General features: G+C 41.2%; 1 protein-coding gene across 1 annotated transcript in view; it reads right to left on the reverse strand.

Annotated features, from left to right (window-relative positions):
* The window catches only part of SPOCK1 (SPARC (osteonectin), cwcv and kazal like domains proteoglycan 1), a gene marked incomplete at both ends in the record, with an annotated part of 262,949 nt that extends 246,548 nt beyond the window's left edge, over positions 1-16,401 (reverse strand). The window contains one exon of the mRNA XM_079542147.1: positions 16,234-16,401. Coding sequence (XP_079398273.1) covers positions 16,234-16,401 — 168 coding nt within the window. The remainder of the gene's footprint in view (positions 1-16,233) is intronic.
* Positions 16,402-17,449: the final 1,048 nt, after the last annotated feature.

The raw sequence follows: 17,449 nt of genomic DNA on the forward strand, positions 1-17,449 counted from the left end.
ACTGAATGACAAAATTACATTAAAATTAGTAGTTTTTCCACTGAAAACAGCTTTTCAAATTTCCAGTTGTGCAACTGCATATCAAATGTCAACCAGCAGATAAATAAATGTATCACTAAATGTGAATCCTGCCAACATCTATGAAAATTCCAGTACAAAAACAGTAAGAAAAATTAACAAAATATAACTGAATAGGAAGAGAACTCGTTTTTCCTTTACTTCACAGTGGGAGGAGCACAGTTGCTTGCTTGAACAGCTTACTGGGATCTACAAAAAGTCTCTTGGTTGCATTGGGTCTGAGCACAAACAGACAAACAAGCACACAAAAGGTACAGGTTACAGGGTGGTTAATAGCTCAAGTGCAAGAACCTCAGCTGATTTTCTTGGAAAAAAAGAGGAATTGATATGCCTCACACTGAACTTTGCCAGGCTCTCAGGGAAGCTGTTTCAACGGGTAAGAGATCAGGTAAGTAGGAACCATGGTTTTCCAGGAAGAAGATAAGAGAACCTGGGAGAAGGTTTATTATGAATCTTTGGAACACAATGAAGTGCTATCTTCAATCTGAACATGATAAAGCTTTATCAGTGCAAGCACTTGCTTCATTATAAACAGCAATTTGTATAAGACTTCAGGCATGGTACTGAAGACATAACATACCAACATTGCCCACTTAGCACTTGTGGCTAAAGAAGTCAGCCTGCATAATACTGTAGAGGTTCTGTCATCTTAAGGCAGTGGCATACTCTCTTCAGGTATGAAGATGACCCTGTGGTGGATAGTGCAGGAATACACACCAGCTATCAGGGACCCACACTTAAGATCAAAATCAGACTGATCACAACACCGTAACTTTGGATGAAGGAAGTCCATGGGCTGTGATTTACTGGTTAGCAATATTTGGAAGCAAAGTTTCAGGGGACTTGGATAAGGAAAGAAGATAGGAAAGGTAACTATGACAAGGGAGGTGAGAAGGATTAGCACTGACAAACTGCAGGAAAAAGGAAAGACAACTGTGATGACAGAGTGAAAAAAAACAGTAAACAGAATAAGAATTAGGAATGCAAAGTCAACCAAGAGACTGGGTAGAGATGTAGATTCTGTATTCCAGAGTCAGCTGCTACGATACAAAGACAAAGCAACAGAGAATAAGAAAGGAGATGGAGAAGGGTAAGGAGAAACAGCTGTATTGAAAGTCAGACATTAGCACTCTGCATGAGAATGTAGACCATACTTACAATCTCGATGCAAGAATGAATGACTTCAGGCAACAGAGAACTTGTGCAAGTCCTGACATTTTGAGGGAAGGACCACCTGGATAGCTGCACACCCTCACAGAGTTCACACAAGTGCATGAAAAGACTTTTAGGATGACATCCTCTGAGGTAAAACATTCCTGCAATGTTTGTTGGGTTTTTTGTTGTTTGTTTTTTTTCCCCTCAGAAGTAAAGGTTGTAGCCATGAGAACACTGGCTTTGTCATTCTCCATGTGAAAGGAGGCAAAAAGGAACTCCTCCCTCACTGGATGAGTGAGACAAAAATAAAAATGCTCCCAAGCGAGTGACAGCTTTTTAGCTCATCTTTACATCTAACAATGACAGTTGTTTGCATGACTCAGATGGATGATTCAACCAATGCTGTCTCACAGCTCACTCCAGAAAGAAAAGTGGGGGTAGGGAAGGAGAGAAGACATTTATTTTTAAATATGCCTGCTAACAACCTTTTTAGGAGAAATCCTTTAGAATTCTTTTTTCCCTTGAGAACTGAGATCCTCCTTAAAGTCGACTTCAGAGAATGCACCAAGTCTAAAGGAGCAAAAAGGACATTCTTGGAAGGCATTGTGTGGCAATGCTTGGTCAAGTCTTATGCAAGAGACAGAAATCAAGTCCTTGTTTGAAGATGGCTGAAGAGACCCACAGTTTTGATAGTTCTGAAACAGCACTGTCTAGTGACTTATTAGAGAAGCTAAGCTCTCATCTCTTCCTATCCAGCAGCCATTATATCTTTACAGGCTGTTCAAATTAGTGAAGAGACCAGCTGGACAAGTGGACAATTCACATCAACAGCCTGCAGACATCTTATGTATCCTCTTTTCATCCGTAATGAATCCAGATCCTGTAATCCAAGATGCTTTGATTCCACTAAGACTTCCTTACCTAAGGCATGCACCAGATTTATTATGAATTAAATCTCAGGAAACACACCATCTACCCTTATGTAAGTCAATGAATATTTAAAGATCATATATTTCAAATAACATCAGTAAGGCGTTTTAGTATTTCCAAAGGGAGAAAATGTAACCTGAAGGATAAGCCCTACTAGCAGCAGCCCTCTCAGAAATACTAGCTTAACCTTGCACAGAGCAGGAAGATATCCTATTTGTCTTTCCAGAGACATTTAGCTTAAGTATGAAATGGTCACCAAATTGAGTACAAGGCAGAGAACTGGTCACCAGAAATAAAATAAAGATCCCTTCCAATTAGATCAAGAAAATTAGGATTATTCCCCCAGAGCAGCTATGCTACACAACCGCAACAAGCAGAAATTCCAATGCTCTTCTGGGATGCAACTGTCAGAAATGCCAAATGATTTAGTGGCCTAGCCCACTCATGTGCAATCATATCCAGGCCAAGTACCAACACTCTCTCAGGCATCAACCCAGGAGCGCTGCCAATTGTATAGGGATGAAAGCAGCATCAGCTGGATACTCTTTTTAACACTGGCTGGTAGTTTGCCATTTCATTTATTAAGCAAGGCTGTCCAAGATTTTTAGTCTGACATTTGCTTATTGGTTTTATTATCCAAATTACAGTGATAGCTCCCATGGCTTCACTTTTGGGAACTTCCTATGAATTTTTGAAACACTAAGATGTGTCTATAGAAAACAGCCTATTTCTTGTATTCAGTAAGGTTAAGATCCAGACTTTAGAGACTACAAACCCTTGTATTTCACTCTGCTATTTCCAAAAGTGAAAAAGCCATTTAATTCAAACGATGAGGCTGAAACGAAGGAAGAGCTACTTCGTACCTTCCCAGCTTTTCCCTTTTGCACACTGCATGCCCTTAACTGAGCACAGAATTGAAATCACTGCCAGATTCACATGGAGTTATGAACTAGAAGACAGGTAAAAGCCAAGACAGTTGATGTATTCTATGTAGGTATATGAAGAACAACACTACCCATCTCCTACTCACGCTGTATGTGTATAGGTCCAGTAAAAACAATTCTGCTCAGAAATGGTAAACAGGCAAAGGGCTTGCGCTGCTGCTGACACATAATGAAGAAGGGAGGAGAGAGCTATATGATCACAGCAGGGTGTAAATGCTGCATGATTTAAGTTGAACCATACATTTGCCTTACCAGAAAGCTCAGGAAGGTAGACATACCTCCAAATCAGGAATTTGATCTATAAACAGTGTTTTAGAACAAAGTGGTCAACAATTCTCATTTCCCCTTCCCCCAGAAGGGAACACTTTCTGTGTAGTAAACGTCTTGCTTTATAAAATTGCTTTTTGTTTTCCCTCCAGTCATTCCCCTAAAGTGCTAGCAATGAGCTGTTTACTCCCTGACTTCAGATTTCATATGGCTTTCTATAACATCATGCCAGGCATATTTTTCACGTTCTGCTCCTGTAGAAAATAACTTAATGATACTTTTAAAAAGAACAAGTCGAGTTTCCAAGCCTTTGTAACTTCTTGTGGTATGTCTCCTATGCTACCTCAAAGCACTTGTAGCCAGTCAATAAACAGTCCTAGATACTACTCTGCTGGGACACTCAGGATGTCTTCATTTCTTCCTTATTGCTTACAATCACATCAATGCAAGTTACAGCCTAACCTGAAAGGAACGATTCTGCAACTCAGCAGGTAGCAGTAAACTCTGTCATTACAGGGAATGCTATATAATTCTTCAGCCTTTCAAGACAGTCGAAGCTGCGAGTAGCACAGCTGCTGCAGCATCGGATCCTGGGTGATAAATCTTGTTATTCCATACTTTCAGCAATTAAGAAACATCTACCTCTGAAGCCAAGAACTTGTGACAGAAGCTACTGCTACGGTGCTCCTGGGAAGAGATTCCATAGACTGCAGAAAGTGGCCTACAGGCTCTAATAGAATATAGTTTTCTGCCAGCTCTCCCCAGGCATGCTACCTCTTAGAGAAAGCCATCTCCTCTGATATTGCAAGGCTGACACAAGGCAGATGTACAGTTAAGTGAAATTGGGAAAGAAACCAGGTGAGGAGAAGCTTACTATTAAGCACTTGTTATAGTGAAGAAAGAGAAGAGAAAAACCAAGGTATTGCAGTTGCTCAGAGCTGCCACTGTGATGCATAAAAACAAAACAACAACAACAAAAAAAAAACCAGATAAAACATTAAAGAATTAAAGAACCCATCAATTGAACTGAATAAGAAAAAACAGTTCAAGAAAACAAAGAAATTGGACAGTGCACCCACAGAGAAGTTAGATGGCAAACACATGAAAATCTGAGCTTTCATACTGGAAACATCCCAGGTCAGTTTTACACAAAAAAAATGGAGATAACAAAGGTTTGTAGGCAGGTGCAAAGCTATCTACTTATTCCATGAAACACTCACTGTGAGAAGATACAGGGAGCTTATGATGGAATAAGAAAATACAGTACACAACACATTGAAATTTATAGCTCAGAATATGGAGAAAAATGCAAGCTATCAAACATCATTTCACTGGATGTTACAGATACTGCCTAAAGTACACAGCACACTTTTAGAGGTAATAGCAATTCCAAACAGAGGAAATGGCACTACTGTTTTCATAGAAGTATTTTATGTCCACATCCATACAGTCTGCAGGTATAAAGAACGATATAAAATAGTTTCAGAGACAAAGAGACTGCCCAATTCACCGTGACTATTCAGGTAAATTCACGTCATCTCACAGAGACAAACATTTTAACAGGGCTTCATTTATCCTTAAAAAAAGGTTTGATCTAAGTTGGCTGGTTGCAATAATCCATTCAGTACCTTTGGGATAGAGAAATACCATGTTTTTACCTCATTGATGAAAAATATATTTACAGTATTTTCCTCTAGCAGCCTTCTGTTGTTCCCCTTGCTCTTGCTCTCCTGAAAATCAACTGTATTTAACTTCTGAATTTGGAGAACCATACCACTTAGGTAATCAATCAGTTTTTACATCTGAGATCTCATCATTCTGATCTTTACCTCATATAAATCTCAGAGATTGTGCCTGCAGGTCTGCTACTGCTTTCTAAAAAGATTACATGAACCAAAAGAAATCACTTTCCTTTGCCCTCTGGCTTTCAATGTGAAACAAGTGCCATGGTGAAATGCTGACAATATCTTCTCGTGTTTTCCAGCTTTGAAAAACTGCAGCACAACTCTGGAGTTGAAAGTACACAAGCAAAATATAAGTTTTTATTATAATAAAAAGCTACTTCCCAACATTTTGGCAGATGACATAATTGTAGTCTTCTGCATGGAAATGAGGACAGAAAAAAAAAAATCCTACAGACAATTCATTCTGTTTGCTCTATATATGAAGACATGAATAACAATTCATTTATGCAGAACAATAGAAGCTTGAAAATCATCCTCGTACCGCATGAGAAAGTAGCATTCAGGAGATGTTTGAAATGTCCTGCTTTATAGAGGTCCTACACACACTGAACTTCACCAGCTGTTAAAGACTTTTCCTTCTTTACTCTCAGCAGGGCTGCATTAAGCACCATCCGAGGGAACAGAGCAACTGCTTTCAAATGAACTTGCAGCAATGCATGATCGTTCATTTAGTGGATGTTCTGTTTTAAACCAAGATTCTGCCATCTGTTCCTGAGTTAATTACGAATGCTACAGATATCCACAAACACACTGCAAAGAAAACATGCGTTAAAGCACACGTATCCCTGCCACAACGCATCTTTGTTGTTTATCACATTTAAACCAATACCACTTACCACACAAGTCTCACAACAGGAAGACCACAGAAGCAGATGTTTACAGCTTCTCATCTGACAGTAAGCCAACCATGGTTTCTTGCAGTCCAAAATGTTTTATGTATACTCAGCAAGAGAATCATCACAACCATGCCCAGAATCACATACACTTCTTAAGTAGAGGTTACCAGAAGCTCACGAGGACTCTTGCTACCCGGGTGTGGGCCATCAGCAGCTAACAGCTTGCAGTTGTATCCTCTCTAAATCCCTTCCTATTCTTCTCTCCATCCAACCTCAGCAATGTGATCAACTTGGAATCCTCTCTAATGAAGAAGGGCACATTTCACCATATCTACCTACTTCCCATTTCGTCTGTGTAACTCCATTACGTAGAGTCACACACAGACATATGGCATGTTCTTTGCTTCCTCTTTCACCAAGTATTTTCTGTGATGACAGATCTCAGATCTAAACCAGATCACTCTAGCTACGATTTCTCACCTAATAGAGCATGCCTCCATCTCAGTATCTGACTGAAAACAAACCATTAAGCATTTTGTTATAGCTGACTTGCTTTGTTACATAAGTACTTTTATGAATAATTGAACTAGTAAATCTGTGGCTACGGATGTGAATTACTCTACGTATCTTTATGAACAAATCTCTTTGGTGCACCAGTTCTCTTCACCTGCCACAACTGCTGTTGAGAGTTACTGACAGTTGTGCACTATTTTTCCAGTTCATATTTATTCTAATTAAATGTCACAATTCCTTTCAGGATGTTGTTAGCCTCAGTGAACCATAATCTGGAGATTCATACTTGTGTTTAAGGAATATTCTGGGCAATTCTAAATTTAAATTACTAATTACCCCATGTCTATAATGTCCTGAAAGAAGAAGAGTTCCTTCTATAATAGGAAGTAGTTTCTTTTTTAGCAAGATGAAGCAAGTTCTAAAAAGATGAGTAGATTGAAGCTTACTAAGTTTTGCCAGATGCAGTTTGATATTATGATAAAGCAAGATTCAGGAAATCTGCTTAGCATTTTTATCTTTTAATTGAAAATACTTAGTCCTCCTTCAATACGATATTAAGGCTGTACTTATCTAGTATTTAAAGAAAAAACATTAGTCTAACATCAGGAAGGTTGGCTAGCCTTGCTTCACATAGCAAATATGGATGAAGTTTCTCCCTGATATACCGAGTGAAGCATATGTTAGCAAACAAGAAATTAATTTAACCCACTAAACACTGCTGTCAGATGCTGGCACGTATGCCCAAAGGACACTGCCAAGCTCCATCTCTCTGTATTCAAGCATAGTATTCAGATCAGTAAAAGAGCACTGTTCTGGGCCTCACGTGACACAAATTTTGTTGTTAGATCCGGCATTAGGTTGATGGATAACTCTGAAACAAGTTTTATCCTCTGCTTCCACATCAGTCTAATCTAGATCTACAACTTGGTATGCATGACCAAGTCAAAAAATTGCTTTGGGAATTTGGGTGGGAAAGAATGCCACAAAAGAGCAGATTAACAGAACATTAGGAATTGGCTTCTCCACAGACACTGTGGAGTAACAGGGTTCTTCCAGGAGCTGGAACTGCCCAAAGCACAGCAGTCTTGGATGAAATTCTATCTCAGAACAATTTATTTAATTTACTACTGTACATTTGTAGGTACAGTTAAGTTTTCAGCTACAGAAGTTATTAATGTGCATCCCTGCATCCCCTGCAATAAGATGGAGAGGGAACACACTGGAGCAATATGGAAAAGCAATTCTTTTTTGTATCAGTGTAGGGAAGGTCAGTGGAAATATTTTCCATCTGATGTTTTTGGGATGACAGCACAAGAAGAAAATGTGAAAGCAGTCATAGCAGCTATGGGGAGTGAAAATATATACAGAAGTGGAATCACTGTCACTGCATTTCTGAAGCATCTAAAATTCATTTCTACTGATACTGAACAATTACCATCCAATTCTACCACAGATCTCAACATCCCTAGCACAAATACAAACACCACTCTGAAAACAATTTTCTCCACTCTTTCCTTTGAGAAAGTAGCTCAGCCTCCTCCTGCTACAGCCTCTTGTCTGAACACTGCAATAATCATTTTCAGCATCCATGGGGGAGAAGTTAAAGCATCTCCTTGCTCCGGCCTGCCCACTCACTCCCAGACCCAGAGACTGCAGCTGCCTCTATTGCTTTGATCTTCTGTTCATATTAAAGTTGCCCAAGCATTACAACAAGAAGAGAAAGGCATAGAGGATGGTATAAAAGAATAGGAGACAGAGCTGAGATAGATATCTGAATAGCCAAGGAAACTCAAGCACAGAAAGGCGAGGACTGTTCTCCAAGCTAGAAAGTACTTAAAACTATTAGTGGGATATTCTGTGAAATTTCAGATTAAACTGTGTACATATACAGACAAATTTCCCAATTGGACAGTTACAAAATAACCTGTATAAACAGACAAGAATCACTGTCTCTATCAATTCCAGTGTTTGCCAGAATCCAGTGGTATGCCATGATGCATGGAAACTTTTCTTGAAAGCCAGCCTAATATAGTTACTTCAACCACAATTTTTTTTACCAAGTATTTTTCTATCTGCCTATGAGAAAGCAATCAGCAAAGTAGATTTATGACATTAAGTTTATTAAGAGGACAGCCAAAATCACAATTAATTGAAGCCCCCTTGTATCTATTTAATGAGAATGATTTTCCGTTACCCTGGATTACAAACCAAGCTGTAGAAGTGACAGATAAAGACCATCCTGGTTCCTGCCAAAGCCTCTCTTCAGTAGCTTAGCAATTACTTATCTGTAAACTTTATTTTGAATCATATCTTCGCCTTGAAACTCATTAAGCATTAGACATCCAGTCCAAATGTATAATTCAATTTTAGCTGCCAACCTGCAGGAGCTAATCCACAAATGATAACACCACAGGTGTTAATCTACCTGATGATAGATTATTCAAAGCTAAGGGTTGATATCTTTGCTGCAAAAAAAGTCCTGCATAAAGCTGAAACAAAGTGGTGGAGATACAGAAATTCACATTGGAGACAGCAGCATCACCTCAACTTAGCTGTGTCAACTCCACTTTCTTGTTTTGGGATCAGCCACATGTGCCTTTTGTAGACTGGAGATGTTTGATTTTCGGATTGAAGCATCTCCCTGGAACAACGAAAAATCTATGCTGCCATAAAAATATATAACTTTCAGCCTTCTCCAATTCCATAGTGCCCACCATATGCAAAAAAATACCTATTTAAATTGGTCTTTCATGTATAGTACTTTGTCTAAGAAAACAGGAAGACAAGGAATACAGCAGTTAAACTCAGGCTTTGCTGAAGTCAATGATAGCCTGGTCATCAGCATATCAGTATCAAAAGAACCTCACTGCAGATCTTTTGGATTAATTTCGTTTTTGGTTACACAGAGAAATACATAATTGAACAGCCTTTGAATAAACACATTATGAAAGAGAAAACTAGTTCTCATACTTCAGATGTGGTATTTGACAGAAAGCAGTAAAATTCCAGAATGATTACTCTAAAAATTGGTAGAAGATAGCAGTGCAAGTTTCAAACACACAGGATTTTGTTGCAGGAATATAATTTGTTGCTGCAGTCCACAGAAACTATTCGAGTTATAACTTGAAATGCAGAAACTAACATCATAGTTTTCCACTGATCTGTTGAGCTTTAGAGTCGCAGGTCATTCCTAGGCAAGGTGGATACATGTCAAGTCATCATAAAGAAATAGGCTCTCTGTACCTCCCAAGTTAATTATTCTGACATAAATGCCATTATTATTCCCCTTCCCACTGCAGAAGGAAAGTGTCAAGTTTGAGACGTGCATTATCACTAAGCATATGTTCTGCTCACAAAGAAGCAAAATTGCTTCTGACAGGTTCTTAGCGATACCAGGCAAAGTATTTGCAGGTAGGCCAACAGTCATATACAGAAAGAAGAGTTGTACTCACCCCAGTGGTGAAGGGGCTCTCTGCCAACACTGCACTCCCTTCTCAGGAAGCAGCCCAGGTCCTAGGGATGCTCTCCCTCCTGTGGCTGACCCATGTATGAGCTCACCCTGGGTCCACCTCTTCAGGTGGCTTGCAGAGCACAGGTGCAAACAATTTGCCTGTGCCCCCTGGGCCAGCTGCACCCCTACACCAGGTGCTCAATCATCGGTTCAAGGCCCGACCTAACAGCTCCCCCACAGCACGTCTGTGCTGTTTGTAAGAAGCTAATAGTGAATTACATTTGCACAAACCTGGTCCCATATTATGCTACTCTTTTAAACTTCATGCAGCTTTGGCAGATGCATCTCAGCTGCACTTTGCAATTACATTTATATTCCAGCCTTGTCTCTCTGTTGAATAAGGATTGCCCTAAGAGAGAAAGTATGGTAGTGCCTGAGTGAACTTGTAAATCACATTTCAACTCTATTGTGTTTCAGTCCAGATCCACCAGAATCCAGGCACACAGCCCTCACCTTCCATTAAATCTCAAGGTGGTCATGGAATGGTAATCTAGGAAGCACGTCTGAGGTGCCTGTGTCCTGTTACATTACCCAGCCACTTTACTGTCAGGATGCATTCATTAATTAGGTATTCTTTAAATGTACTGTAGCCCTCCCTTATGACTGTCTTACTCACCATGTAACTTGCAGGGCCTGAATGGTTTCACCAGGAATAAATTTATCAATCACTAATATCACAAGAAAAATCTGTCATTACATTTGAGATGAAGAAAACAGAAAATGCAATTGTGTAGTAATAAACTGTGGGTGAGACAGTACTTTATTTACCCTGTAGACCTGAACATCAAAGAAGAAAATGCCATCCTAAATTAAGTAGCTTCCCCTTAGCACTGACTGTACTGGGTGTTATCTTGGAACAGGTCCTTGGTAGTGAGATCACATTGAAAGCATGAACCTGTCATGAAAGAGACAACATGAATAAGCCAGACTACACTAAAAGTCCCACAGGATCTGATGCTTGAGTATCTGAGATGGAGTTCCACCAGACTGAAAACTACATGGACAGGGAGAAAGACAACCATCTTCAAGGGGATTTAATCTGAAAACAGAGGTGGGAACTAAAACTCAAAGGTGCCTGGAGTTCTAAAATTCAAAAAATCCAAGTTCTTTTATTACAACTGATTTTATCATCATCTGTTTTGTTAACATACAGCTCCGTTTTGAAACAGAACTCACTGATTTTAGAACCACAGACCTGAGTGGATTAATGTCCTTTTATCCTAAAATCAAGAATGAAGTTATTTTTGTTAGCAATTTTCTACTTCTCTATCTCAACTTTGTACAAAGTAGCTTTTGGTATCCCTCTCTCAAAGCACTTTCTGAAGCAAATCTACCCTTGCAGAATTGGCTTTGCATACCATCTTTTCCTACAACACTTAAAGCCATTTGACTCACCAACTTTGTAAAAATTTGTCTCTCTTTAATTTCACTGATCAGTAGTGCTCCCAATATTCCTAATTGAAGTATTCTCTCCTATGCTTTGTATAATTTTATTTCTTCGTCAGAACCAAAAATCTTTCATTTTTACAATACATTTCCTCTCTTCAGAGGAGCACTACTTTTGTTACTTAGAATAACTCTGAAAATCAATAAAAGCACACAGATTTTCCCTCTCATCTATTTCAAGCTAAGCTGCCAAGACCCAGAATAAATTCATTTTAGCTCTCAGTTCCATGACCTTCTGCTTTGTACTTTAAAATTTCGTTTCTGTTACTTGAGTTCTCAAGGTCTTCAAGTTCTACCTGCTTGGTATTCCAATCCTTCTCCACATTGGCCAGGCTTTCCAGCTCTGCTATCAAATTTCACTACCACACACTCCAAATCACGGGCAAAACAAATGAAAGGGGTTAAGTGGAACACGAAGAAAAGCGGGTGCAGAAACAGGAAGAAGCCAAAACAAAGCTCCTGAATCCATCGTGGCCAATGGTGGAGCAATATATCCCCTTCAGTTCCTGGTCCTGTATTTGCTTTACCACCTCACACTGCGCCTCTGCACAGGTGTGAGGATGAACTCGATCGGCTCAGAGAGGAGTTGTACACGAATAAAGGCCAAAATCGTTTCTTCATCAAACTGTACCAAGGGCTGGTGGTCTGTGTCAATAGAAACCTAATACATAACCTGATCTCTTACATATAACTGCTCATAGTTATATGCAACTATTTGCCTACAATGAATTTGTGAGATTATATCTATATATACATTTCCCATCCTGTTTATTAGGCAAGTATAGCTTGAAAACACCTCAGGACATATGATGCACGGGAGCATCAACATGACAGCTTGAACTGAAACTGCAAGCAGTAAAATTCAGAGAAATGGCTCAGTTAATGCTCAGACATGGTCTGGCAACCTTTCATACATAAACATGCACTGAAACCAGTTTGTGTCAGTATTCTTCGCTTTCAGCCTCATAGAAATTCCTCATATGGTTTGTATTACATCCTCTAAGTTCTTTTAACTTTTTTCTTTTCCACTTTTGCAGTTTAGTCTATAGCTAGTTGAACTTATTACCTCTTTTATGTAAGCATTAATAACTTAACAGACATAAGTCCAAGCAGAATTAAGAGAATTAGTGTGTTCCCATAATCTTTGATGTAGACAGGTCTAACACTACAAGGGCTTTTATTTTGTGCCAAGCCTCTATGAACACAATGAGACTTTGCAGCTTACAATAACGTGTATGGCTATCCACATAATGACTGCTTTCTGAGACTTTAAGGATTCACTTAATATTCAGGTGCTAAATTTGCACTCGAGCTCCTCTTAAACCAATGAACCTCTCTTGACAGATTTGACTGAATGACGGAGGCCTTAGCATTTGTTTTCATAAATATCAATATCAAAAGCCCACAACAGACTGGGAAAATGGGGTAGAAGACAGGAATATCAAGTTCAGACCATATTTAAAGCACATCAATACGTGAGACATCACACCACAGTTGATACTTGATGGCTGGACCATCAACAAGGTTTTCAAGAGCAAGTGCTTCACAACACATCCATCACATGGTCTTAAGTATTCATTAACAGGCTCTGGTTGTTTTAAAATTGAAGCAACTAAATATTGCACAAATTGTGGTCAGGCCACATGAAAAGATTATAATGTGAAGTTCTGGGTTTGTTTGTTTTTTAAAAGAGATCCCTTGTGGCCTTTTGAAAATGTTACAAAGCACGATTACATTATAAACTTCAGTCAGACTGATGAATTTAGCCTGATTATGTGGATATAATAGAGACTGAAACAGGCTTAAACTGCTGTCTTTTCACAGAAGAATAAGGACTGCAGGGCTGTTAGGTATAACTACCATGCTGTCTTTGCCCAACAGAAATACAAGCCCTACAGAAAACAAACCACAAACAAACTGTCCTCTCAAATCAGGCCTATCAGACCAATATGGTTGACCAACCAATTGATTTTTGAAAGGAGTCACTGAGAAAGATGAAGGAACCCCAGTTTAAAATCTTATATTCAGTTGTGTTCTGTATGTTAAGAGACCAGGTAGCAGTGCAACATTAATGCAGATTTACGTGCAACACAAACACGTGCATACTACAAACAACAAACTGTTCAAAGTGGCCACACCTACAGCAACCAAAGCTGAGCTGCATACGTGCAGCGTTCCTCCGACTGTGCACGTGAACACAGTTATGCAGATATTTGTGCAACATCAGGTATACGATGTGACCTACAACTAGGAAAGCTACTAAAGGTAGTTATGATTGTTACTGCAACACTGCTTCTGCTGCTTTGTAGGGTAGGGCCAAAGCCCTCTGCTCCGTAGCAGCTGTTTTGTTTTGTTTTGCCAATAACTGAAAGACCACTTCCAGATTCTTGCACAAATCCCACATTGAGAATTTCATCTACTAATGATGCATAGTTACAGTTTGAGAATGAAGGGAGGGCAGGACAATAGTTTCCCTGCAATTCAATAATTATAAACAAAATGCTAATCTACAGCATACACAGAGGTTAATTCATGCGTCTTCTCACTAAGCACTTTTCCTGCAGTCTACCCCAAGATATTTCAGCCATGAAGCAAGAACCAGATTTCTTCCAATAACATCTCTGCACTGCTGCAAGAAGTGTGCTGTCATTACTACTACATCTTCCTGCTGGCAGAAACTGTACATACGCATGTCTTCATCTCTGTGCACAGAAGCTCTCACAGAAGATTATGATACACCACAATTACTTCAGTTGAAAATATGTTATTAAAAGTTTAATTATGTATGCAAGCTTATATATTTTCTCTTTGAAAAAGCTTAGAGGATGATTAGCAGTCTCTATTAATTTGCCACATAAAATGTTTCACGGATAATCATACACAGTTATAACATGCTAGTTTTGAAGTAATTAAATAGAACCATTAAAACAGCTGAATAGAAAGTTATCTAAAATTTGCATGATTTTGTATTACTTGCTTCTGCTTGGCAGGACTGGTTTAACAGTTCTTCCTATGGGAGAGAACGCAGGCTTTACAGATTTCATTTGTATTTTCAGAAAGTCTTAAAATGCCTTTTTTAGTTGTGAAACCTTAAAACATGAAAGAGGTAATATTAATGAATGCAGAATCATAGAATGGCTTAAGTTGGAAGAGACCTTAATGATCACCCAGCTCCAAACCCCCTGCTGAGGACAGTTGCCAACTTCCTCTTCCTAAGAAGAGCAATCACGTCTGTGACAATCACACTGGAGGCTGGGGAAAGGAGATCTGAAGAGAAGTTGCAAGAACTCCAGATTTCTTTACATTGATTTATATAAGGCATAAAAGGAAACAAATCTTTAAGTTCAGTGAACATAATTGTATAAAGTCTCAGTCTGAAAGGAAACTGCTGAAAGATGTGAAGAGTCTCCTGCTATATTTTTGTCCCTAATTAAAAATATTTTTTAGATGAATTTGTACTTTGTTCTTTCAATCTGTGATTTTCAGATGGTGCTAAATTGGCACATCAAATTGAACATAGAAATTAACATCCTCACCACTGCTGGCTTTCCCAGGAATCTATTATATGAGAACTTCAGTAGTCCCAAAAGGTGAATGTCATCTCAGTGACTGCATGCAAATACGCATTCTGATCTAACTGTTGGTGCTACAGATAAATCCATACTTTGCTACACTGAAATTCAGTATGATTTTTCAGACACAGAACTACTGAAAAATACAGAAAATAAGCTAAGCAGAAGCAGGCAACATTTAACAACTGAAGCTTCCTTTTTGCAATGTAAGGTACATTGTTAAGACTATGGAGAAAACTGCATAACAGCAAACTTTAACTTTGCAATATACTGGAAAGCACCTGAGCTTCCTAAAAGAGAATAAATAAATAGCAGACTACTGACACAGCGAACTTACAGAACAGCACTAGCAGAACTGCCAGCCACTCTTCCCTTTCCTACAATCACTCAGCAGCCACTGTACACAAATCCCATGCAGCCAAGAACATTTAACCCCAGTCTGCTCCTGACCAACAGTAACGTTTCCCCTATTCAGCCTTAGGAACACGGAGGGGCATTTCCGTGTGCATTCCAACAAAGCTTTTTCAACAGACAGACGACGAAAGCAAAAGGAGCTCCAGAAACGTTACACGCATCGCAGCGTTGCATTTTCCATTCTTTGCTCATTTGTGTGCAATACCCCGACGTGTTCAAACTAGTGAAAGCTCCGTGTTAAGAAAGTGATACGTTTACCGCAGGTACATCTAGCAATGCATACTGAAGTTATGCTTATTCTCTAGGCTGATAAGGACTGAGTCAAAGCATCGCATCTTCCAAACATACACCACTGCCAAAATCTCCACGATCTGAATGGACAATAAGATATTTTCTGACAAATCTGCGGGCAGAAAAAGAAAAAAAACAAAAACCAACAGCAACCTTCGGTGTTTACCACCTTGTGGCTCGAGCTGGTAAATATTCCCTTCTCACAGACACATTCTTTCCTCATTTACAGTTAACGAGCCCCTCAAGCAGCAGGCACTGAAACTTCTCACAAAGTTCCTCCTCGAAGGAGAGCCGAGAAGCGTTCTGTCTCCATAAGACTGACGTGGAGCCCCATGCACACCGAGATATGGGGTAACCAAGAATGCCAGCACCGCCTGCCCAGCTCCCAAACGGCTCCGAGCATCCTCAGCACACGCAGCAGCCCAAGCTGCATCTCTCCTCCACTCACATCTTCTAAAAGCCAGCAGCCACACACTGAAGACGTACAAACGAAGCAAACACGAAGTATGCGCCAAACAAAGCCGTACTTACATCCCTGAATTTGTTCCAGTACTTGTCTTTATCGTACTGCGAAACGGTGCTCAGCCATTTGTCATTGTCCAGGAAATTGCCGCGATTGCTGCTCCCCGTGACGATCTCAGGATGCCGGCTCTCCACTTGCAGGAAGCACCAGGCAGCGATGACCAGCATCCCCGACATCTGCAAGCAGAGGAGAGGAGCGAGGCGCTGCGGGGGCCACTTCCTCGAGCGGGGAAGTTTGAGGAGACCCGGATCCGGGCTTCGCTCCCCTCGCGTTTCTCGACAACTTCTGGCTGCGGAGATGGCAGCTCCGCTCAGACCCACCCAACCGCCCAGCCCTGAAGAGCAGCGGCGAGAGCGCAGACAGACCGCGTTACCCCGCGCCGGGCACGGGCGCCAACCAAGGGCAAAGAACGCGCTACCGAACCCCAGCAAAGCCTCCCGCAGCTCCGCGAACTTCGAACGCCGTGGCTGTGAAGGAGCCCCTACCTCCGCGCGCTGCTGTCGGACGGAGCTCCGCGCTCCGCCGCCGCCTCCTCTTCTTCGCGCGGCTGCCGCTGCTCGGGCGGCGGTCGGAGAGGCGGCGGGTGGGAGAACCGGCAGCCCCCGCCGGGCTCCGTCAGCGGCTGCGGGCGTGTGCGGGCGGATGCGTGCGCGGGGTCCGTGCCAGCAGCCGAGGTCTGGCGCCATCTGCGGGCCGAGCGGCGGCGGTGCGACCGGGAGGGCGGGGCGCTGAGGCGCCTCCCGCGTGCGTAACGCCGTGGTAACGGTCGGTGGTGCGAAGAGCCCCGTTCGGGTGAGGAGGGGGGATGAAACCCCCTCCGCGCGCCCAGAAAGCGCGTGCCGGGTGTGCTGGCAGGGGAGCGGTGCTGCTGCTCGTCCTCAGGAGATCCAGGTCTCGTGAAGGGACTGCTGGGAGCAAAGTGCCACAGCCTCAAAAACAAACCAAGTGCCCAGCAAACACCAGCTGCAGAAAGCCTTGGGTAGTACGTGGCAATGGCCTCGTAATGTCCAGAAGTCATGGCATGTCAAAGGCGGGATGGTCGCCCCAAACTTCTGAATTTCCCTCCCCTACAACACAGAGATTCCTGCTCCCGCAGCACGTGGAGAAGGCGGGCTCTGTGCCACCCGTTGCTGCCGTGTCCATCCCAAGAGCCACGAGGAAGGCTTGGCACCTGCTGCTGAGTCTTTCAAGGTGTATAATCAAGATGCTATAAGCGCAATATAG

This window comes from Tetrao urogallus, assembly GCF_951394365.1.
Source record: "Tetrao urogallus genome assembly, chromosome: 14".
NCBI classification, from domain to species: Eukaryota; Metazoa; Chordata; class Aves; order Galliformes; family Phasianidae; genus Tetrao; species Tetrao urogallus.